The 23,109-nt window shown below is 54.2% G+C and overlaps 1 protein-coding gene across 2 annotated transcripts; it reads left to right on the top strand.

The window, feature by feature from the left end:
- Positions 1-12,161: 12,161 nt before the first annotated feature.
- On the top strand, positions 12,162-22,000 carry EPS8L3 (EPS8 like 3). Of its 2 annotated transcripts, XM_032652541.1 has the most exons (17): positions 12,162-12,192; positions 12,351-12,415; positions 14,161-14,319; positions 14,605-14,754; positions 14,841-14,896; positions 15,296-15,435; positions 15,523-15,638; positions 15,900-16,020; positions 16,106-16,167; positions 16,395-16,469; positions 16,790-16,938; positions 19,926-20,010; positions 20,253-20,287; positions 20,790-20,973; positions 21,158-21,286; positions 21,591-21,664; positions 21,952-22,000. In XM_032652541.1, the coding sequence occupies exons 1-17, from the start codon at positions 12,162-12,164 to the stop codon at positions 21,998-22,000; spliced, it is 1,680 nt and encodes a 559-aa protein (XP_032508432.1). The 2 variants fall into 2 exon arrangements, with proteins under 2 accessions (XP_032508432.1, XP_032508438.1); XM_032652547.1 differs by lacking the exon at positions 20,253-20,287 and having other exon boundaries at positions 20,836-20,973.
- The last annotated feature ends 1,109 nt before the right edge of the window (positions 22,001-23,109 follow it).

The following is a 23,109-nucleotide window of genomic DNA, read 5'->3' as shown; positions in this document are numbered from 1 at the left end:
AAGCCCCTTTGAGCCTCACCTGCCAATTTTGTTAACAGGTAGATAAGCGAATCCAGGCAGGACATAGATGTCCCTGAAGCTCCCACTTGTGTCCCTGAGGGGCACAGGCTGGGAGACCCAGCCCTCTGGGGCCCCTGTTTTCCCCAGGGATGGTGTTCTCTGGATGGACATTACAACCCACCCCTCCTGACCCCTGCCTGCCTCGCCCTTCAGGACCTTCCCTGGAACTGCAGCTTGCTGGTGGAAGGGCATAACTGGGGCCTCAGCCTCTGCCCTGTGTCTGTGCCCAGCTGTGTCCGCCCCACCACACAAGCTCCTGCGCTTCCTCTGGGCAGCCCCAGACCGAGTGAGGTGGATGGGATAAAAAGGTGCGGGACAGTGGAGGAGTCAGAGAGCCCATTGGGACTGAACTGCCCAGCTTCCCTGCGGGGGACAGGCGGGGGAGCTCCCCAAGCCAGAGGCCATGCAGGCAAACTTCATTCAATGAGGTGGCAGCCCTGGCCCCAGTTTCCTCATCTGTAAGATACCAGGCGGGGCCAGGCCACCTTTGAGGTCCCACTCACCAAGACTGCCTATGATTCCACCGTGTCTTCGCTTTTCCTGTCTGCAATCCACCTACTGACCAGCAGAGGGAGCCCACACCTCTTCCCAGCCAACGCGGAGCTCGGCCTGGGAGGCTGGCCAAGGGTGAGGAAAACTTCTTACTAAATCACCGCTGTTCCGGGCGTGGGACATGCTTAGTGCAGTGTCAGGCCAGGGCAAGCGTTCAATAAGTAGTAGCCATGGTTGTCTCCATTTTGCAGATGAGGAAACTGAGGTTCCAAGAGTTAAATTTGCCCCCAGGGGTTCAGGCACTGATGACTATTTTAGGCAGCTCTGGGAGAACTTGATACTATCTCTTAACATGTGAAGAGCTTTCCTTAAAAGAGGAGACACACTAGGTGATTGTTCCAGGAATGCAGGCCTGACACTGGCCTAAGGAAGAATGTTCTAACAGTCAGGGCTGGCTGGCTGGAACAGGGACTGCCTTGACTGTGAGCACATTCTCCAAGGGAGTGTTTCAGGGGGCCAGGAATTAAGGGGTTGTGGATCTCCCTAAGGCCCCCTCCAGCCCAGGGGACCACATTCTGAGAGGACTGAAGGGCCTGGTACAGTGGGTGCCTGCCCTGAGTCACAGACACCACTCAGCGCCCCGCCCCCCCCACCCCCCCACCCCGCCACCGCGGGGCCTTGCAGCTGTCCACACTCTCCCTGGGACACGGTCAGCCTCAGGGCTGGAGATGCCCAGCATCTTCTCTGCAGGCCTCTGGATCCCAGTCCCAGGCCAAGGGGCAGCCCCCCCACTGGCTGTTCCGCAGCTGGCCCCTCCCTCTGAGGCTTGTTCTGGAATCCAGGGAAGGCCTCTCAGGGCAGGGTCTTTGGTGGCCTGAGTTCTGTGCTCTTTGCACAAGGCTACGGCCCTGCCAGCCTGCTGGGGAGGGCAGTGCAGCCACAGATCAGGCTCGTCGGGCTCATTCTGGGAGCCCGGTGAGGCTGGCGCTCGGACCTCTCTTTGGACAAATATTCTGGGTCAGAGTTGGGCAGGCTGGGGTTCCGGCCTGAGCTGCTGTCCAGTTTCAGAGCAGAGCATGGTGGGACTCTTCTCTGGAAGGATGCTGCCTGTCTGTGGCACAAGCGCACCCCATGGGGGGGACTGAATGGGGAGAGTGGGAAGCGGCCAGAAGGACAGCCTCGCAGGCCCAAGCTGGTCAGGTAGCAGCCTAGCACTGGTCTCTTCTGGCTGACACACTTAAGGCAGGACATTGCCCACTGGCTCCCATCGAACCGCTGGAGAGACTGTAAAACTTTGGACTCTGGGACTCGTTCCTGGACTCTCCATGGGTGGAGTCTAGGACTCTGTATGTTCAACCAGGCTTCCCAGGGATTCCCATGGAGCCAGGGACTTGAGACAGTGCTCTGGAGAGACCAAAGTGGCAGCCTGCCTGGCACCGTGCTATGCTGGTGTTGCCGAGGGAGCTGGGGAAGGCCTGCCAGGGAAGAGACATCTTGGAGGTATCAGGTCTGTTCTGTGTGGCTCTGCGGGGAGAACTGGGAGCAGCAAGAAGGACTTACAGGGAGGCCAGTGCTGGGGACCATATTTACGGAGCCCCTCCCCTGCTCCAGACATGTGACCTATGTTGTCTTGCGTAATCCTCCCCGTCATCATCAGCCCTTTTGATGAACCATGAACCCGAAGCTCAGCGAACTCAGGTTCCAAGGCCACACAGCTAAGAGCCAGAGTTAGGGTTCACACTGAGTGTTTCTGGCTCCGCGGCCCTTGCTCTGGACTGTGGAGGGTCCCACACAGCCTGCATTGCTGGGGAGGTAGTGAGGCCCTGGTCACTAAGAGGGTCCCAATAGCAGCTGGATGCTGCAGAAGGGCACCTTGCTTCTTGTGGAGGAGCCATGTGGGGTGGGACTATGTGGCAGGGGTGTGAGGGCCAAGAAACCACGGAGACTGCTCAGCTGGCCCTAGGCTCCCATCCATCCCCGCCCCCACCCAAGGCTCAGGAGGGACAGCACAGCATGTCCAGCACCTCTCAAGGCCAACCAGGGTATGGCCTGGCCCCAGCCCAAGTGCTGGGTGGCCTCCGTGGAGAGACCTGAGATTCCTCAGGGTCACAGCCCAAGGCCTTTGGGACCCTCGGGGACCACACAGCGCAGAGGGGAGGGCTGAGCCCTCCCGCTGGCTCTCCTGGAGCCCCAGGCTACTGAGCTCACCCACCAGCAGCCACCCCTGGGCAGGACTGAGTCCCAGGGCTGCAGGAGAAACACCTTCCTGGACATTTTTGTGTTGATTTGTTACTTTAAAAATTCCCATTTATTTTGCATGGGGTGGAGAAGGAATGGAGAGACAATGATTACAAAAGTAACATGCTCTTTGGGGAAAAGTTGGAAAATACAGAAAAGCACAAAGAAGAAGCCCCCCTGCAAAAAAGCCCTAAAGATAACTGACATTGTTTCTTTAAGTACCTTTTCTTCAAGCCAAGTTGTGTAGGTTCCAATGGCACTCCTGCCATCTCTGGGCTGTGACCCAGGATAAATTACCTCTCGCCTCTTGGTGCCTCAGTTTCTTCCTATCTAACTTGGAGATGAAAATAACAGAACCTACTTCAAAGGGTTGCTGTGAGCATTCAACCTGTCACAGAATGGATGCCGAATAAATGTTTAGATTCACATGCTGGCGTTTATTTCTATGTCTAGATTTTCATGATTACAATTCTTTTTTTTTACAAAATTGAGTATTACCATTTTGTAACAAGCTTTTTCTCACCTAATACAAAATCATGAACATTTTCTATATTTAGATTTACGATTGCAATGTTTTCTGTTTCGATTTACATGATTACAAGTTTTGTTTAGATTTTTTCTGTTTTCATTTATATGATTTCAATTTATGTACTTCTTTGTTTATTTCACAAAACTAGGATCTTACAGTATCTACCATCGTGTGGCCTGCTGTTTCCATCTAATGCTGCACCGTGAACTTTTACATGCGGTTTTGAATGGCTGCATCGTGCTCGCCTTGGGCAGTGGACTGAAATGGAGACAGGAGCAGAAGTGCATGACAGAGGCGCTGGGTGAGCCCGCTGCCCTGCACACCCATGACAGGCGGCCAGGCCAGGCCCAGGGAGGGCGACCCAGGCTGCTGTCCCTCTTGGGACAGTGAGCTGGGCCCATGTCCGTCCCCTCCCTTGAGATCATCAAGGACAGGCCCTTCTTAGAGACTGCCCCTTCCTAAGCAACCCTCCCCGGCCTGACCCATGGTTCCTCTTTACGCCAGCTTTCCCGGCAGCCTGCTCTGAATCACAGTCCAAGGTTCAGGCCTCTGGTGAGGAGTTTTCCAGACGTCCCTGAGGGCCTTTCCGCCAGGGCTGTCTGGGTAAGGGGAGGCTGGATGAATCTGGGCCCCTGGGACCACCTACCTCCCTGGATGAGGGGTGGGATGCAAGATGGAGGGGAAGGAAGAGGAGGCATGTGTGGGAGTGTCACCCAACAGATCCAAGGCTGGATATGGAGGCGGAACCAATTGCCCAGAAGTGGGGTGAGGGGTACTGAGAATGTCATCTAGATTGTCATCTAGAGAGACATCCTGCTGCCATGGACAGTTAGGAGAAGGAAGGAGAAACAAGGCCTGAGAACTGGCTTTGGGCTTGGGGGTTTAGGAGACTGAGGAACTCAGGGTGAGCTAGGCAAATGGGGGCAGGCCTGAGATTCTAAGCCCAGTCTCCCAGTCCCTGGATGGGGCTGTTTCTAGGAGCGCCTAAGGCCCAGCCTTCCTTCCTGAAAACTTAATCCTCCGACACCACACAGGCCCCACAGAGTTGACCATTTGCCCTCAGATCACCCCCTCCCAGCCTCCTCCTGCTGCCAGACCCCTTTCCTTCCTCGGCCTCTGCTGGGAGGGAGGTGGAGGCTCCAGAGAACCAGAGCAGAGGCCGTGCGCGAGGGAGCTCCCGCTGGATCAGGCCCCTTTTCTCCCAGCGAGGCCAGCCCGTCCAGCTACTCCCTGGACCCACTCTATATCTGTCTGCTTCTTATACCCCTGGAATGTAAGCTCCAAGTGCAGGGATGTCATCGCCCTTATTTACTCTGTCTGGCTCATAGAAGTAATTTGCCCTGCATGCCAGCACTGGGGGCAGCAGAGATGGGGTCTGTTTCTGTGACTCCCAGCAGCCCGGGGGCCAGGCACCAGCCCCTGGCCGTGACCACCATGACTTAGGCCCCAGGCCCCCAATCTGACGTGGAGGCCGTGCCTCGTCTGTGCAGGATGCCAGCCAGAGCTCGGGCTGGATGCTGCTCTGGCATTCAGTTCCACGAGCCTGAGGTGCTCCTAGCTGGCACCCCACCGCTGGAGGCCTTTCAGCCACAAATAGGCCTCTCTCCTCAAATAACCAGAGCCCTGGCCTATCTCCCTCACTGCTCTTCAGGAAAGCAGAGCTCTCTTTCCCCAGAGCCCTCCAGAGATCCCCACTACCGACCAGGGTCTGCTCTGGAATTTCCGAGAAGCCCAGGCCTGTTTCCCGGGCCAGGCCAGGGTAGCCTGGAGGGGCTCCTTGGCCCCTTCAGTCTAAAACCTGTACACCTGGGTCCATCCCTACCCACCATTCCTCAGCAGCCTCTCTCTATGCCCTGAGAACAAGCAAGTGGCAGGGCCCTCTCGGGAGGCGGGGACCAACGACATCCTTGTCACACCTTTGTGCAAAAGTTTTCAATGAGGGGCTTCCCTGATGGTGCAGTGGTTAAGAGTCCGCCTGCCAATGCAGGCGACACGGGTTCCAGCCCTGGTCCGGGAAGATCCCACATGCCGCGGAGCAGCTAAGCCTGTGCACCACAACTACTAAGCCTGCGCTCTAGAGCCCGTGAGCCACAACTACGAAGCCCGTGCACTTAGACCCCGTGCTCTGCAACAAGAGAAGCCACCGCAATGTGAAGCCTGCAGACCGCAACGAAGAGTAGCCCCCGTTCACCGCAACTAGAGAAAGCTCGCACATAGCAACGAAGACCCAAAGCAGCCAAATAAATAAATTAATTAATTTTTTAAAAAAAAGCGTTCAGTGACTCCACTTACCACCAGATGATAAAGACACACTTATCCCCTGTCACCTGCCACCACCTGCCTGCCATACTCAAACACACATGCGTGCACACATACACACACACACACACACACACACACACACACACACACACTCTAGCCATTCCCAGTTTCTAATACTCCATTTCACCCATCCATCCAACGGGATTTTTACTCCTTCCACCTGGCATTCCCTTCCCACTTCATTGCTGGGCCAAACTCCTACGTGATTTTTAAGCACTGACCCCAGCATCCCCTTTTCTGGGAAGTTTTCTCCGATGCCCCCAAACAGAGTATGGTCCTTTGTGCCTGGGATGCCACAGTGTATATATTTGTCCACAGGTCCTCCTCTCCTCTACAGACTGTGGTAATAAACTACCCTGGGGTCTCAGGCATTCCAGTCTGATGGGGACATACCCCTCAAGGTGACACCTGCAGTAGTGGAGGGACATGTGTACAAGGCATCTGGGAAGCCAGGGCCAGAGTCCCCACCAGCCTTGGGCAGTGGGAAGGCTTCCGGAAGAGGCAGAGCTTACGGGTAGACACGAAGCATAGTGGGCTTTTCCCATGGGCAGAGAGAACAGCAGGTAGCTAGGTACCAAGGCATGACGTGTCTAGGAATCACAAATCATTCTCTAAGCTGAGTGCAAGGTGCAAGTGGCACAAGTAGGGGGAGATAAGGCCATAATCAGAGGCAGGAGCCTCAAGTTCATGAAGTTCCTACTCCATTAAGTAGGACCTATGGCGCTGTTTGCTACCTTTGGGTAAGAGAGAATACGAGGCTCTCATCTAGCCACCATTTCATGCGCTGCTGACTAAATTTATCAAGGCAACGGTTCAGGGGCGAAATGATGCCCAAAGCGATCCAAGTCCCAGTTTAACAAAGAATGTAATAGGGAAAGCTTTTAGAAGGAATTCTTTCTAAATCCTTTGAAATTGAATTCCTGGACCTTCTAGGTTTCCTACAATTAATAAGAATTTATCCAATAAATTGTTAGGTATCTTCAAGTTTTAATAAATTTGCGCATCTTTTTTAAGTGCCATGATAAGGCATCTGGATTTTATCCTGAGATGAGCGGGGAGTTAGTGATGGGTTTTAGACAGAGGAGTGAATGATCAAATTTCCAGTTAAGGAAGATCCCCTGTCTGCAAGGAGGAGAGGAACTAATAACAAGACTGGAGGCAGGGAGGGTAGGAGACTCCAGCACCGTCACAGGCAGACAATTTGACAAGTGGGGGACACTCAGGCCCCGGCAGTGGGGTGGGAGGAAGATGGATCTGTACGAACTTGCTAAGGAGATGGGACCCACAGGATGGGTGATGGGCCAGGTTACAGGGGCTGAGGGAGGACTTGGGGGGGCCCCAGTGCCCTGCTTGGATGCTTGGCTGGTGTTGGTGCCTTTGCTGAGCTGGGAACATGGGAGGAGAGGCTGGGCGGTTTGGAGGGAGACACTGAACTCAAGCTGAGTTCCAAGGTGTCCCTAGCATGTAGCACAGTGCCTGGCAGAGAGGAAGCCCTCAGTATCTAGCTGTGGAGTGAACGTATAAGTGAATGAATGAATGAATGAGTGAATGAATGAAACGAGTCCCTAATCCCTTCCCCTCCCACCTGTGTCCTGGCTCCTGGTGCCCCAGCCAGGATTACTTTACCAAAGAATTGCTTTGACACTTGGAGCTTTCTTTGTGCAGAAGCATCAGTTTGGTCCCCCAGTCCGCAGGGATGAGGGGCCTGGCCTCTCCATCTCTCCTAATGCCCCTCTTTATTGGAGTGGTTCCGCAATGCCTGGCACTGAAGAAGCCCCAGGCCCAGCCCCACCCAAGCTGCAAAGGGCTCCTGTCTGAGGATACCCACACTGCTCCCAAGGGCACTCCTACAGGCCCCTGCAGATGCAAGACGTTGAGGATGAAGATGGAGCTCTTTGTTTCTCCACCTGAAGATTTCACACGGATTTCTGCAGTGGGCTGTGCCCCTCCCCCAGCCCCCTCCCCCATCCTCCATGAGAGTGCCAGCTGTGCTGGCCCCTGAATGCGAAAATGGGAAGAAGCCTGTGGGAAGGACAGGGCCTGGCCTGAGCTGAGCAAGATAAGAGACATAGTCTTGGCTAGGCACCTGGGCCGGGGCTGGGGCCGGGACTGGGGGAGGCAACGAAGGGACAGGCTGTCCTATCTGGAAAGAAGCTGAAGGACCAAGAGGCTGAGACCCAGGGAACAGAACAGCCAGGGAGGTCAGGAGAGCTGGTCCCATGTGGCCACGGCTGGGGGCTGGCTCAGCAGCCACCTGGTCCCTGGGCCCCTAAAGCTGGCTGCCCAGTGGACTCTCTTAGGTGGGGAAGGCCCCCAGCCAGGATCCCCTTCCTGGACTCCAGGCCATCCAGGGCAGTGTTGGCTGGAGTGGAGGCAGGGAAGGAGGCTGAGATCTCCTGGAATGGACCCAAGGAAGCGAAGGGTGGGCGTGCTGGCTCTGCCCCCAGACCACAGGGCTCTCCAGCACAGATCCTAACCCGACGGGTCCCGGGTCTGTGCCCACGAGACCCACCACCGCATGGACACGGGCATTGCCCTCCCTCCTCTCCCCTCCTGCCTCGCTCCCTGTTTACACCCTACCTCCCTTGTTAGACTGTGAGCCCCCAGAGGGCAGGCAGCCTGGGTGCCAAGGAAGGCTTTTAAATACCATGAAGCACGAGGACTGGGTAAGTTCATGAATAGGCACAGAGGCAGACCTCAGTTTCCTATCTCTGCTGAAGCCACCCAGGCTCAACCAGAGGTCTGAGGGCATGGGGTAGGGTAGGGCAGGAAAGAGCGGATGAGGGAGAGGGCTCCCTGCTGGGTCAGAGGGGAAAGAAGAAAGGGCAGAATGAGGTGGGCCCTGCCAGGAAGAAGTCTTATCCCTCCACCTAATGCCCATGGTGGTCCCGGCCCCCAGCCTTCATCTACTCTCACAAACTCCACATCCTGCTCGCAGGCACCACCTGGGCACACACGATCACGAACCCACATGCGCAGCACACACTGGCACACGTGCCAGCCCACAGCTGCCCCCAAGGCTGGGGCCCACCTCCAGCCGCCTGTGCCCTGACCACAGAAGCCAGACTCTCCTGAACCATGGGTGCCCTCTCCTTCTGGTCCCAACCCTGGTGCCTGTTGCTGACCTGGGGCCTCAGAGGAGGTACCCAAAGGGGGAGGCAAGAGGGGGCCACACACTAATGGCAGAGGCAAGCAGAGGAGGAAGCTGGGAAGCAGGAGTCTGGCTAAGCTTGGGACACATGTCGGCGCAGGCATTGCCACAGGCCCAGGCTTTGGTGCTGGGCAGGTGGTGGCCTAGGAGGCCTTCCCACCCATCAGAGTCCAAAGAGCACAGGTGTGGCTGCCTCATGGCCTCACCAGCGTTAAGACCTGTCTGCACCGTCAGGGCTCACCTGATCACAGGTCCTTTGCCTGTGGCTGCGCCTCTAGCAGAGAAGCCACTGCCTTCCCACCACCAGCCTCAGACCAGCAGCTCAAACAACTGCGCCTTCGGGGGGACCAGCCACCAGGCCTCACTGGGACCCAGGTAATGGACTGGCCCTCGGTGAGATCAGGGCCCACCCAAGCCGCGGGGGATGCCGGATGCAACTCAGTGAGGCTTCCCAGGCCAGGGTCTCCTGCCCATTGTCAGATGTAGCCAGGACGAGCAGCCCTAAGAAGAGCTTGGGACTCAGCCAAGGGCTAGCCAGCCCGCAAGCAGGGCTCCAGCCGCATCTCTGGGCTGCTTCTCCCAGGGTCCGTGATGTAGACCCGAACACCTTCCCCACTCCAGGTCCCTAAATTTGGGGGATAAATGGGGAAACTGGGCTGCCAGAGATCCCCCCTTCCCAGGGGCAAGGAGGCCCCCGCTCCTCCACCCCCCACCTTTCATCCCCCCATCCCCACGCCCCACCTTGAGGATCCCCCCACCCCCTGCCTGTGTCATCAGGATCTTGAGCAGCAGATGTTTCCCTGGACCTGCTCACAGAGACCCACAGGGACCATCCTTGTGCGAGGCGGCTGGCGGGGAGCTAACCGAAACACTGTTCATTTTCTCTTCTTTGTCTTCTGGATCTAGAAGCAGGAAGTGTTGCAGCCTGAGAGGTGCAGCTGGGGAGAGGGAGAGCAGACTTTTAGTACCCCCTTACGCTTGGTGAGGAAAGGGTTCCTCCCAAACAAGGAAAACAGAGACCCAGCCACAATCCCTTAATTGTTTACTAGCAACCATTTCCCCAGCACTGAGTCATCTTATCAGATCTTCTGCTACTTTCATAACAGTCCTAGTAACAGGGGTGTGGGCTGCTCTCTGACACTTTGCCCAGGATATTCCAAGGTTTCTGGACAACTCAGAGGCACCACGCAGATGCACGGACACCCACGGAACTGACACCCTATTCGTGATGCATACCTACATCACTAAAGTAACACATTACCTTGACCCACACACTCAGCTAACTCCCACCTCACCCTGCACGTACACACGGACCTCATTTACTTCCATTCCGTTTCAACATATACATATTCTAGACCCCCTCTATGCCAGGAGGGCGCTGTGTGGACAGCAGTGGCAAGATAAGTCTGTCCTCAGGAGGTCACAGCCCAGTGACAGAGGCACATATATAGACAGTTAAAGCATGGAGTTTGCAGTCAGACGCGGCTGGGTTCATTCTCTATCAAATACTTACTTGAGATTTCAGGCCTGTTACCCTCTTTGAACCTCAGCATCCTCGTCTGGTAAATGGCATAATAACAGAACCCACCCAGCAAGGTTGTTCTGAGGATTAAATGAGTTGATGGGGGTAACATCTGTAGAACAGTGCTCAGCACATAGGGCCAAGGAAGTATAAGCGATGGTAGTGAAAATTAAATGATATAAGGTTCATAAGGCACTTGGCATTAGGCTCACAGCACTAACCAGGGTGGCTGCTCTTGTTAGAGAGGAACGTACAAGGTTTGGTGTGGCATTAGGATGATGGGAAGGGTGGAGTGGGGTGGTCAAGGAGGGCTTCACTGAGGAGGTGATCCTTAACCTGGAATCTATTTATTTGTTTAGATTTTTTAAATTATTGAGTTAACCTTGGTTTATAACATTATATGTTTCATGTACACATTATATTCCTATTTCTGTGTACACTATAGCATGCTCATCACCAAAAATTTAATTTCTATCCACCACCACACACACAGGGATTCTGTTTACCCATTTCCCCCTCCCTCCTGCCCCTTCTCCTCTGGTAACCACTACTGTGTCCTCTGTATCTACATTTTCGTTTGGTTTGGTCTGTTTATATATTTTGTTTTGTTTGTTTGTTTCTTATATTCCACAAAAGAGTGGAATCATACGTTACTTATCTTTCTCTCTCTGTCGTATTTCCTTCAGCATAACACCCTCAAGGTCCACGCAAATGGCAAGATTTTATCTTTTTTATGGTTAATTCCATTGTATATACAACATCTCCTTTATCCTGCATCTGTTGATGGTCACTCAGGTTGTTTCCATATCTTGGCTATTATAAATGCCATGATGAACACAGGGGTGTGTATTTCATATTCCTTGGATAAATACCCAGAAGTGGGATTGCTGGATCATATGGTAGTTTTATTCTTCATTTTTTGAGGAGTCTCTGTATCGTTTTACACAGTGGCTGCACCATTTTACATTCCTACCAACAGTGCACGAGGGTTCCCTTTTCTTCACTTCTTTACCAACTTTTTTTTCTCTCTTGCCTTTTTGTTAATAGCCATTCTGACAGGTGTGAGGTGATACTTCATTGTGATTTTGACTTGCATTTCTCTAATAATTAGTGATGTTAAACATCTTTTCATGTGCCTGTTGGCCAACTGTATATCTTCTTTGGAAAAATGTCTATTCCCTTGAGCTGGAATTTAAAGGGTTGTGTGGGGAGGGACTCTGAGAAGAGGGTTCAGAGAATGGAAAGCCAACGAGACAGAAGATTTAGTAAGACATTCAGGAAAGTGCAGATCACTGACACATCCTACAGAGCCCCATCATAAACGTGCATACAAATGCATGTGTATACACATACACATACACCCCTCCTGAGCGGGTCCCCAGCATAAGAGCAAACATTGGCCTCCTCCTAATTTGAGGAATTGAAACAGGCTTGGACAAGAGGCTTGCTTTGGCAGGGAAGGCTGCTGACCCTAATTCCTTCCCTCCAGAAGTTAGGCGCACCCATCTGGCATATTTTACACTCAGGCCCAGGATGGGATCTGGTCCCAAGTTCCTGTCCACCCAGCTTTCCTGAGCCCATTGGAATGAGCTTTACTGGCCAAATAATGGGAAGCTGGGAGCCTGCCTGGGGGCCTCCAAGGCCCAGCCAAGATGGAAGGCTCCTCAGCAGAGGGTACATCTGGAGAAGGATCCAGAAAGACCTGTGGTCCAAGCCTCTGACCCGGGTCAGGGATGGGCTGCAACAGCTGTCCCGCCCAGCTCTGCGCTGGTATCCCTCTCCCCAGCCCTGACTGCTGTCTCTTCCGTTCATTTTGGCTTCTAGGGAGTCATCTCAGCAGCGTCAACATGTCCCGGCCCAGCAGCAGAGCCATTTACTGTAAGCTGTCCCTCCAGTGCCCTCTCCCGTTCCCTCCCACTGAGCTCCCTGAACCCCCTGCCCTCCATTCCCTCCCTCGCCGAGCTGACCAACCCCTATTGCTGTATATGTCTCACCTCCTTCTTCTGCCCCCACTCCCTTGCTTTGGGCCACGGCAGTGCACCGGAAGGAGTACTTGCAGAATCTCACCTCACAGCCCACCCACCTGCAGCTCAGGGTGGAGGTGAGTAACCCGGGGGCCCCAGACAGTTTCCTGATTCAACGCAAGTTTTCCCGTGTGTCCACTGCCCTGACAAAAAAACTTATCTGAGATAAGTCTCTGCCACAGAAGCCAATGGCCTGAACCAGTCAGAGCAGGTGGGCTTGGGTCCAGCAAGCCTAACTGAGCATCTGCTAAATGTGGGGAAGGAAGATGGGCAGGGAAGGCCAGGCTAGAGGTTGAGGTGGTGGAGGCCAGGCTAGAGGTTGAGGTGGTGGATGTCCTATCCCCGGGCAGGAACAAGCAGCAGAGGGATGGGTCAGGAGGCACCTGCCACCACCCCATCCCCGCCTGTCTCCCAGTCCACCCCCTGCCCCAGGATCTGGCACAGCTGGAGGAAGGACTGTGTGAGGTTAGCGGTCCCTGTGTGAGGACTTGAAAGGACCACTGTCTGAGAGTGGAGCTTTCTGGGCTTGAGCTCCCCGGGGCAGGCCTGCGCAGCTTAGAGCCTACAATGGAAGCTCTGGCCCTGCGTGGGAAGACAACACTGGCTCTGCCACATCTAGTTGCCTGGAGAGTTGCTGACACCACAGAGAAAGCTCAGACTGGAAGGGTGTGGCAGAGAAGAGAAGACGCCAGGTCAGGTTGAAGGTCTGGGGTAGAAACCGCCCCTGGGCAGCAGTAGATCTAGGGCCCTCCCGGAGAAGAAGCAGAAGCAGCAGCGAGGGATGCTGGAGCAACCGTCTGGGGGCTCCAGAGGGCGGCAGAGGTCAGGGCCCCCCAGCCAGCTGGGTTGGGCCCAGGAGCACTGGGCTTCATGGAGGGACGGGGGTTAGGAACCAGCTTCAGTTAGGTCTAGCAGGCAAGAGCAAGAAGAGGCATGTCCAGGATGCCAGGGCACTTGGTCATGTTGTCAGAGCTCCTGAATATGCCAGCCGTGTGAACTGGGAGAGGAGCTGGGAGCTATGCAGAGGGCGGCGTGGTGGGATCAAGGGGCAGGAGGCAGACGACCTCCCCCCAATCAGGGCCTGGAGGCGAGGGTGAGGGGCAGGACTGTGACTTGTGAAGGCAACGTTTGGATAGGAGAAGGGAGGGGTCTCCTCAAGGATAAAAACACTGCTGGAATGATCAGACTAGCAGGGGGCAAGGGCCTGAGTGGAGAGAGAGGTCAGTATGGACCTCCCTGGGCAAGAATCAGGGAGAAGGGGGGCTTGACTTCTTCCTGAGAGACTGGGAGGTGATGGGTTAGCAGAAGTGGAACGCGCCTTCTGGGCAGGGGGAACAGCATGAGAAAAGGCATGGAGACAGGAACGCTAGGTCAGGGAGGAGATGGACCAGGGTGGGATGGTGATTCCAAAGAGGGCAAAGGAAGCCGGGGACAGAATTTGAGCATCCTATATATATCCCACCCAGAGGAGTTCAGACTTATTTGTTGGGTAGCTGAAGCCCACATCTACCACGATCTAGCCCCCTCAGCTGGCCTGGACTGTTAAAGGCCATGACTGTCCTTCCTCCAGAGTCCTAAACCCCCTCCTACAGCCCCTCAGACCCTGACTTGGGGGTCCCATCCTAGCCTGACTGCCTCTGGCCATCACACAGGCCCCTGAAGTTTGCTTTATAGGGATGGCCTGGCACTCCCCAACAAGGAGGCCAGGGACATGTCTTCTCCCTCTGCTGCCTTTCCCCCACCCCCCAGCCCTGTGCATTCCCACCTGTGATCCCCTTCTCCAAACCTTCTCCCAGTCCTGCACCTTCTCCTCTCCCCTCAGCACCTGCTGACATGTAAGCTGGGGATGCAGAGAGTCCAGGAGCCCAAGGATGCCCTGCAAAAGCTGCAGGAAATGGACGCTCAGGGCAAGGTGTGGAGCCAGGACTTGCTCCTGCAGGTCAAGGGTGGCTGGCTCCAGCTGCTGGACATCGAGACAAAGGTCAGCCTCCCACCATTCCCCGCAAGGGATCATAGCTGACCCAGGCCGTGGGAAAGCAAGCACCAGGCATGAACACCATCGATGCATGTCCCACATGGCAACCACCCCTCCCCATACACAATACATACTCAGGACTAGGAAGAAACGGGGGACAGAGACACAGGGATCAGGGGAGACGACGCCCCGTCCCAGACCACTAGAAGGGTGGAGCAACCCAGGTCAGGAGCTCCCAGGAGTCAGCCTGGCTCTCAGTGACCTCACAGCTGACCTCTCTGCCTGGCCCAGGAGGAACTGGAATCTTACCGCCTGGACAGCATCAAGGACATGGACGTGGCACTCAACACCTGCTCCTACAACTCTGTCCTGTCCATCACTGTGCAGGATTCAGGCCTGCCAGCCACTAGCACTCTGCTTCTCCAGTGCCAGGAAGTGGGGGTGAGTAGGTGTGGAATCCACAGCCATCACCCCCCCACTCCTCCCCGACCCCCATCCCCAGCCTGTCTGACTGCTGCTTTCTGCAGGCAGAGCAACTGAAGACCAGCCTGCAGAAGGCTCTGGAGGAGGAGCTAGAGCAAAGGTAGGCAGCCTCTGCCCCAGCCCACCAGCAGGACCTCAGAGCTCAGGTCTGCCCCACATCTGGGGGAGCCCAGGAGCCTGTGGCCGAATAACATAGGCATAGACCTGGGGAGGGGCCAGGCTGAAATAGGGCACAGATGGGCATGGGGAAGGGGCTGGGACGGGGCCCAGTTAACACTGGAGGCTGGCCTCGGAGGCTGACATGGGAGGAACTGGCCCCAGAGAGCAGGCAGATGAGGCAGGGGAGAGTCAGGGAAGGCTTCAGATGGAGACCAGGGAGCAGGACTGGTCGGGCTCCTGGAGAGAGGGAGTGGTACCCTTGGGTCCTGGGGCAGAAGGGTGGGCAGTGCCTCCGTCCCAAGAACCCTGTCAAAGCTGTGTCTCCACCATGTGCTCACAGGCCCCGATTCGGAGCCCTTCTCCCAGGTCAGGACAGATGCAGGGGGCCTCTTCTGGAAAGGCCGATCCCTAAGGAGCAGGTACCTCCTCTGGAGTGCGGACCCCCTCCAGAGCAGCACCACTGGATGACCCCAGAGCACAGTAAGCTTGGGCGTGGGGGCCAGTGGGAGGAGAGGATTCCCATCAAAGGTCAAAGAAGTTCTGGGCCATGGTTCCCTTCCATTGCAGACACACCACCAACCCCGAGGCCCCTGCCACACCACTCCATCATCCAAAACTCAAGTGCCTTCACTTTGCCTCCTTCGAGGAGGTCCCCATCCCCCGGGGATCCAGAACGGGATAAGGTAACTGCAGACTGTCTTGGGCTCCTTGAGGATTTTGGTCCTGGCCCAAGGGAGGACACCAGTCGTCTCCATCACCCCAAGGAGCCAGGTGCCAGGATGACCAAGGCAGGGGCCTGGGCTGAAGAGGGACACGGAGCCTTGGTCAGACCCTGGGCTGGGCCTGAGGCTCAGGCTTGTGGTAGGAGGGGGCGGGGGGTCAGGGTTGGGAGTTCCAGGGTGGGCCTAACTGCCCACTCAGACCATGGGTTGTTTGGGGTCCAGGAGGTGCTGAGCCACGTCCTAAGAGACATCGAGCTATTCATGGAAAAGCTGAAGGAGGACCAGTCAAACACCAGTCATAAGAAGAAGAAACAGAGGAAGAAAAAGATAAAGCCTCAGGGGGGTGAGTGTTGAGGGCCAGGGGAGAGGAGTCGGGGGAGAGTCTTGGGATGATCTGTGCCCCGCCACCTTCCCACTTCTTTCTACAGGGATAACAGAGGCACATTACATCGACTGCTTCCAGAAGATCAAGTACAGCTTCAACCTCCTGGTATGTGGCTCCCCACAAGTTCCCCAGCCCTTCCCCCCACCCCACCTCAGCAGTCCCCTCCTCTCTTGTCTCATGGACATCCCAAGCTTCTCCAGCTTCTCCCCACTCTTGGGACTTTTGGGGAAATGCCAGGCTCCCCATCAAGGCCCAGAACAATGGGGTCCTGGGGTCCTGGTGAAAGTAGGGTGGGAGGAAGGGTGGTAACAGGCTTCGCCCTGTATCCTCAGGGAAAGCTGGCCACGAGGCTGCAGGATACAAGCGCCCCTGAGTTCGTACACCTCCTCTTCCAAACTCTGAACTCCGTGAGTCGGGGGAGGACAGGGTGGTGCAGAGGGACATGCTGAAGTTAAGATGAGACAGAGGCCTGGGTGGGAGGTAGGGAGCAGAGGGAGTCTGTGGATCTGCCCCTTGCTCACCTCAGCACATTCTTCTCCTTGACCCCAAGATGCCATCCCCACTATGCACTGTCCTTAACCCCAAGGACACCAGTGGGGACAGGAAGGAGCAGGCCTGGGGCAACGTGGTATTGTAAAAGTGGGAAGCCAGGGACCCCGGGCCCTTCCCCACTCCTGTCTGGCCCTGCAAGAGCCCAGGCTTCCTGAAACCTTCTGTCCCTCCCCAGATCCTGGAGCAGTGCCCTGAGCCTGGCCTAGCAGTCCAAGTGATCTCACCCCTCCTCACCACCAAGGCCATTGATCTGCTGCAGTCCTGTCTAAGCCCACCTGAGAGTAACCTCTGGAAGGGGCTGGGCATAGCCTGGACCACCAGCCAGTAAGTGACGACAAAGCCTAACTGAATCAGAGGCAAGGGACGTGGGGGCATAGGGCAGGACACACAGGGCAGGAGGTGGCAGGCTCTACATTGTGTCTTAAAACAAACAGAAATTCTGTACCCATTAAACAATCAAACAAAACTCTGTACCCATTCTTCCCACTCCCCAGGCCCTGGTAACCTCTATTCTATGAAATATCTCAAAACAAATTGAAGGACTCTACCTGGAGTGTCCGACTTTTAATTAGGCTAAGTACAAACAATGAAAACAAAACAAAACCACCACTTACCATCACCCACCACTGAAGGAAAGCATTATTTCAGAAAAAAGAACAATTCTTCCCAAGGAAGGAGAGTTGGCAACCTTCTACTAAAATTTTTCTCATTTTTGTCAAGGACAAAGTGAAAACTCTGTCTCAATTCCTGCCCAGATTTTAACAATTACTGATGTAAGAGATGCTGCAGATGTAACATCAATAAGAGTTGCAACCCAGCAGCCAAGGAGCTAAGAGAGAAAGAGATATTCCACGCGGGTGGAACCGTGAGATGGGCAGTTGGGCGGCAAGGGCAAATTGATGACAGCCAGCTTGGATATGCTGAGCTGAGGTGTCAATGGAACCTGCACAGAGACAGGGTGGCCTGGGCTTTGGGGGAGAGGTCCGACCTGGCTACAAGAGTTTGAGAACAGTCAGTACAGAAGTGATATTTGGGGCCACCTGGAGGTAAGCACTGTGGTGGGAGCCCCAGAGCTCACTTTAACAAGCATGGTCTGCTCTCCCCATGAGAGAAAGGCCTGGGGAAACTTCAAGGTGGTGAAAGGAAATATGGTTAAGGAGGCAAAGAGAAATTCCAGAGAGTTAAAAGGAGAAACAAAAAAGCAGAAGCGTGAAAACCAAGAGAGAAGAGGGTTGGGGTTTTTTATATAAATTTATTTATTTCTTTTTGGCTGTGTTGGGTCTTCGTTGCTTCATGCAGGCTTTCTCTAGTTGCGGCGAGCAGGGGATACTCTTCGTTGCGGTGCACAGGCTTCTCATTGCGGTGGCTTCTCTTGTTGCGGAGCACGGGCTCTAGGCGCGTGGGCTTCAGTAGTTGTGGCACACGGGCTCAGTAGTTGTGGCTCGCGGGCTCTAGAGCGCAGGCTCAGTAGTTGTGGAGCACAGGCTTAGTTGCTCCACGGCATGTGGAATCTTTCCGGACCAGGGATTGAACCCATGTCCCCTGCATTGGCAGGCGGATTCTTAACCACTGTGCCAACAGGGAAGTCCAAGAAGAGGGTTTTAGAAAGAGAAATCAACCGGGAAAAAAACCAGTGGTTCTAGGATTCTTTTTGCCTAATGAGCAGGTTCTTTTTTTTTCCAATTCAGCCCCATTAAAGGATTTTTGTGTCCAATTCATCCAAAGACATAAATTATAACTTAATGTAATCAATTTATTTTATTGTGGTAGAATATACATAGGATAAAAGTTAGTTAAACTATTTTTAAGTGTATAATTCAATGCCATTAAGTACGTTAACAATGTTGTACAACCATCACCACTATCCATTTCCAAAAATTTTTCAGCATCCCAAACAGAAACTCTGTACCCATTACACAATCAACCAAAACTCTGTACCCACTCCTCTCTTTTCCCAGTCCCCTGGTAACCTCTATTCTATTTTCTGACTCTGTTAATTATTTTAAATATAAAATTAAGTCAGATGTGGCCTAAGATGTTTTCTCATTTCTTAAAGTAACCAAAAATGAACGAATGAATGAGATGAAAGACAGAAACACAGAAAATAGAATAGCTAAAGAGTTGTAAAAACTCTCAAAATAGTTAAATTTCAGGTAAACTTTATTCAGGTTATTTGATTTTAGGCAAACTGACCCAAAACTATAAATAACACTAAATTCTGTGGTAATCCAGAAGGATATAGACCATACAAGGCCACTGGATCTGGCAGTCAGATTATCAGGACTTCAGAAGAACTAGTTTCAACAGAGCAATGACAAAGGTAAAAGTCAGGTTGCAAGGCATAATGAAAGAACCAGAGGTAAGAAAATGTAGGCAGGGCATATGGACACGTCCTCAAAAAACTGGACAAAGATAAGGGAATAGAAGGACAGCTTAAAGGGCACAGTAACAGAGTCAAGGGAAGACCTGAGCATGTTTTTAGGGCAAAGAAAAGGAGCCGATAAAAACGATTCAGAAGGGGGAATCATTTCCTTGTCCCCGTTGAATAAATTAGCTGCCTCCTGTGTCCCATGCACTGTGCTATGGATACAGCTCTCAAGGAGTTCAGCGTAAGTAAGAAACACAGACATGTGAGAATCATGGGCAATTCGGCGCGAGAGGAGCAATAATCCAGGGTGTCTGGAGTTCAGCAGCAGTGCAAAGAGGAAGCATTCACCTCTGCCTCCGAGAGGTAGGGAGGGGACTTCCTCGAAGAGGGGACTTGGCATTCCCCAGGCCGGCAAGCAGAGCATGACTGGGGACCACCAACAGTGTGCTGCTCTTCCTGCGTGCTAGGCAATGGGTGAGGGGGAGGCTGAGTGGCAAGTACCAGGTCCCACCCTAGAGCCAGCCAGAGTGCTGTGCTGGGATCACAAGGCGGAGTTCCACGTACTAACCCGCTAGAAAGAGATCTGCTGCTGGGAACTATAACCAGTTAGACCCCCGCGGGGGTCTTCCAGCCCTAACGCTCTGCGGTTCTACCACTTTCGGTCAAACCCCCCATCAGTGAGATAAAGTACTCATCTCTTCTGGTGTTGATATGTCTGCGCTTTCACGGGCAGAGGTGAGGCTGGTCCATGGATACCTGCACTGTGGGATTTGCACATGCTTAGCTGTTCGCTCCTATGTGGGTGTCCTGGGGCCTTTGATCAGTGCACGTGGGCCACGTCCTCCACTACCTAGAAGAGTCCCCAGGCTAGGCCCTGTCATCTCCGCCCTCTCCACATCCCACAGCCTGGCACAGAGTGGACTCAGCCTTGTTCTTTCCCCAGGGCCAACTGGACAGGCAGTGAGCCCCTGCCCTACCAACCCACATTCTATGACGGTTGGCAGCTTCCAGAACCTTCCTACGAGGAGGTAAGGGGAGCTTAGCACAGAGTCCTATTCAAAGCCCTAGTCTCTGGCTGGGCTTTCTCAGTCCACTATCTCAGTCCAAACCATGGTCACGCGACACTAAGTGGTAGGTGGGTTCTGTGTGGTGGGCAGACAGGTGAGGGGACATGAGGCAGCTGTGTGCAAGGGGGTCTGTGGTCTCACACCCCACCTCCCTACCACCACGCTGGCTGACATCCTGCTCGTACTCTGTTCTGCCCCTACAGGAACCTTCAAGATGCCAAGACTCTACTTCCCTCCGGTATGCCCTGGGTTTAGTCAGGCCCGTATGGTTCTAGGGAGGGAGGGACAGGGCTGATCTTGTGGATCTGTGGATTCTACACGTCACTGACCTCCGGGCTCTCTTTTAGCCAGGCACATACATGTACAGGCACATCTCTCCCCTACCTAGGGTGAAGAGGCAGTTTTTTACCTTCCTAGGCTCCAATCCCTTCTTCTTTTTCAATACTCCCCACACATACCTCTGATTTCCCAGAGCTTGAGTATTAAGTGCTCAAAGGAGAGCTCAGATACAGAAAATTCCACTGCTGGAAGAGTCCTGAGAAATCAACATTTCAGACCCCTTCTGCTTATAGAAACCCACACCCCAAGCCCACCTAAGAAGGACCTGCCCTCAAAATCTGTGGAAGCCCAAAAGTCACCGTTAGACTCCAAGGGGGAGATATCTGGGGCTCTGGGGCTGAGACAGGGGCCCAGTCTCTGAGGCCGCACTCTCCGGCCATCCTGACTGTCTCCGGGGGTAGTGGGGGAAGCCCTAGGTTAGGGAGCAACTCGCACTTTGCTCAAGAGGAGACACACAACCACGGACCCCACCCTGTGCCCTCCAGACCCGGACCTGTCAAGCCAGCCGTGAAAATGCAAGTCCTATATGAGTTTGAAGCTAGGAACCCACGGGAACTGACTGTGGTCCAGGGAGAGGTACTGGAGGTGAGGCATGGGCTTGAGCTGATAAAAGGAGGTGGTGGTTGGTGGGAGCTACTGGGAACATGGCGTGGTGGCCTAGAGAGGGAGAGGGAAGGTGGGGAAGGGCCAGAAGGGAGAAAGCCTGGTGGGGGAGGGGCAAGGCTGGTCCGACGGAGGCTTGGGTCACCGCTGGAGTGACTCTTGGCAGGTTCTGGACCAGAGTAAGCGGTGGTGGCTGGTGAAGAATGAAATGGGACGGAGCGGCTACATCCCCAGCAACATCCTGGAGCCCCTGCAGTCGGGGCTCCCTGGAAGCCAGAGCAAGTCGTTCCCTCCGGTACTACCCAGCCTAGACTATTCAGAAGCTATAAAGCCTGAGTCAGAGGTGGGGGCAGGGAGGATCCAGTGACAAGTGGAGGAGATGGTCCCGGTTAAACTTAATCAGTATTATTACACGCTTACTGTATCCTGAGTTTATTCGTGGGACCAGAGCAGAGAACAAGCCTTGTGCCTATCAGACAAGCGAACCATGGAGTGAGACAAGTGATCTGACGGAAGCCCAGAGAAGGGACCCAGATGATGGTGGCTGTAGGTGGCTCTGAGATGAGATGGCCTCTGACCCCCACTTCCCCTGATTCTAGGCTCCAGGGCTTCGACTTAGCTCAAGGCCTGAGGAGGTCACAGCCTGGTTGCAGGCAGAGAACTTCTCCACTGTGTGAGTACCAAGTCCCATGGCTCTACCTCTGTAAAGGGCTCAGATAATAATCAGGCACCCCTCCCCATCACAAGAGTCTCTTCCAGGGCACTTCTCCCTTCAACCTCAGGAGCTATGAAGTTAGTTTCAGCCAATATGTTTATCTTACTCCCTGGCCTCCAGATACCCTTTCTGTGAATTCTTCTGTCACCCCAGTCTCCAAGCCCAAACAGCCCCTTCTCCACACAGACACCCAGGCCCAGTCCTTCCGCCCCGCCACTGACAGTTTCTGATGTTTCTGTTCCCAGCACAGTGAAGACTCTCGGGTCCATGCCGGGCACCAGCTGCTTCACATGAGACCTGGGGAGCTACAGATGCTGTGTCCCCATGAGGCCCCAAAGGTCCTGGCACGGCTGGAGGCTGTCAGAAGGATGCTGGGGGTGAGGCCACCCTGGGATCCTGACCCCCGCTGGAAATGTGGGATGATCCCTGAGTGAGAGTGTCAGGTGGACAAGCCAGCAGCCCCAACCCTGGGGTGGCACTCAATGTGTCAGGTCTGGCCACAGGACAGTCCCCCAGTGGCTTGATTTCATGTGCTCAGGCATGCCTTGAAGCTCCTAGCTGATTGTTGGCATCAGTTCTGGGGTCCCTCACCTGCCACCAGCCTCACCTCAACCTTTTCTTTCCTCAGATGAACCCTTAGGCAGCAACTCAAACACCTCCAAGACCAAGACTTTCTCACAAGCAAGATGGCGGATCTGATAACTCTTTAGAGCCCCGAGAATTCTTCTTTCAAGCCCCCATGTTGCAGCGAAACCCCACACCCCAGCTCACACAGCAAAGAAGATGAGCAAGCCCAGGGGCTGAGACGAATGGTGCCCCTTCTCGCTGTGTTGAGAGCTCTCCCCCGTTGCCACCTATTTATTGCATCTCTTTCCTGAGCCTGGAGCACTTAAGCCTAGGTTTGTCAGGACTCTGTTTAGCCCCCCTCCTCCCCAATAAAAGTATCTTCAAGCTTGTCATGCGCCTCTCTTGCAGCTTCCTCTGGCCCTGATGGGGGCCAAAGGCAGAGAGTCAGGAAGAGCTGGGACACTGGGCATGAAACAGCAGCAGCCCTACATCCATCACTGGGCCAGACTGTTTGAATGTGAGCGGGAATTCACTGGAGCTGAGCCAGAATTTGAGAATTATGGTCCAAGCTCTCCTTACTTTCTAAACAAACTCCAAAATAAGGCTATCCTTGACATCTTTATTCTTCTGTGTACACTTCTTCCAGTATATTCCAAGGCACCCAGCACAGCTGAGGACACAACACTTCACAGGAGCAAGGAGTACCGGGGCTGACAGTGGTAGGTTTTGATCAGCCATACTGGCTGATGATCCAGAGATGCACTGAAAAAGCATGTCAGGTGGTCCACACTCTACTTGGCAACTTTCTCTTCTAATACTTTTGTCCCCTCCTGTTG

This window comes from Phocoena sinus, chromosome 1, assembly GCF_008692025.1.
Source record: "Phocoena sinus isolate mPhoSin1 chromosome 1, mPhoSin1.pri, whole genome shotgun sequence".
Taxonomy (NCBI): Eukaryota; Metazoa; Chordata; class Mammalia; order Artiodactyla; family Phocoenidae; genus Phocoena; species Phocoena sinus.
Note: the sequence above shows the minus strand (reverse complement) of the source record. Positions and strands in the feature narration are given on the sequence as shown.

Coding starts and splice junctions, on each gene's coding strand:
- EPS8L3 (XM_032652541.1), top strand. CDS start 12,162: ATGTCCCGGCCCAGCAGCAGAGCCATTTACT. Junction 15,436..15,522: donor CTGGATGACCCCAGAGCACA/GTAAGCTTGGGC, acceptor CTTCCATTGCAG/ACACACCACCAACCCCGAGG. Junction 21,665..21,951: donor GCAGAGAACTTCTCCACTGT/GTGAGTACCAAG, acceptor TTCTGTTCCCAG/CACAGTGAAGACTCTCGGGT.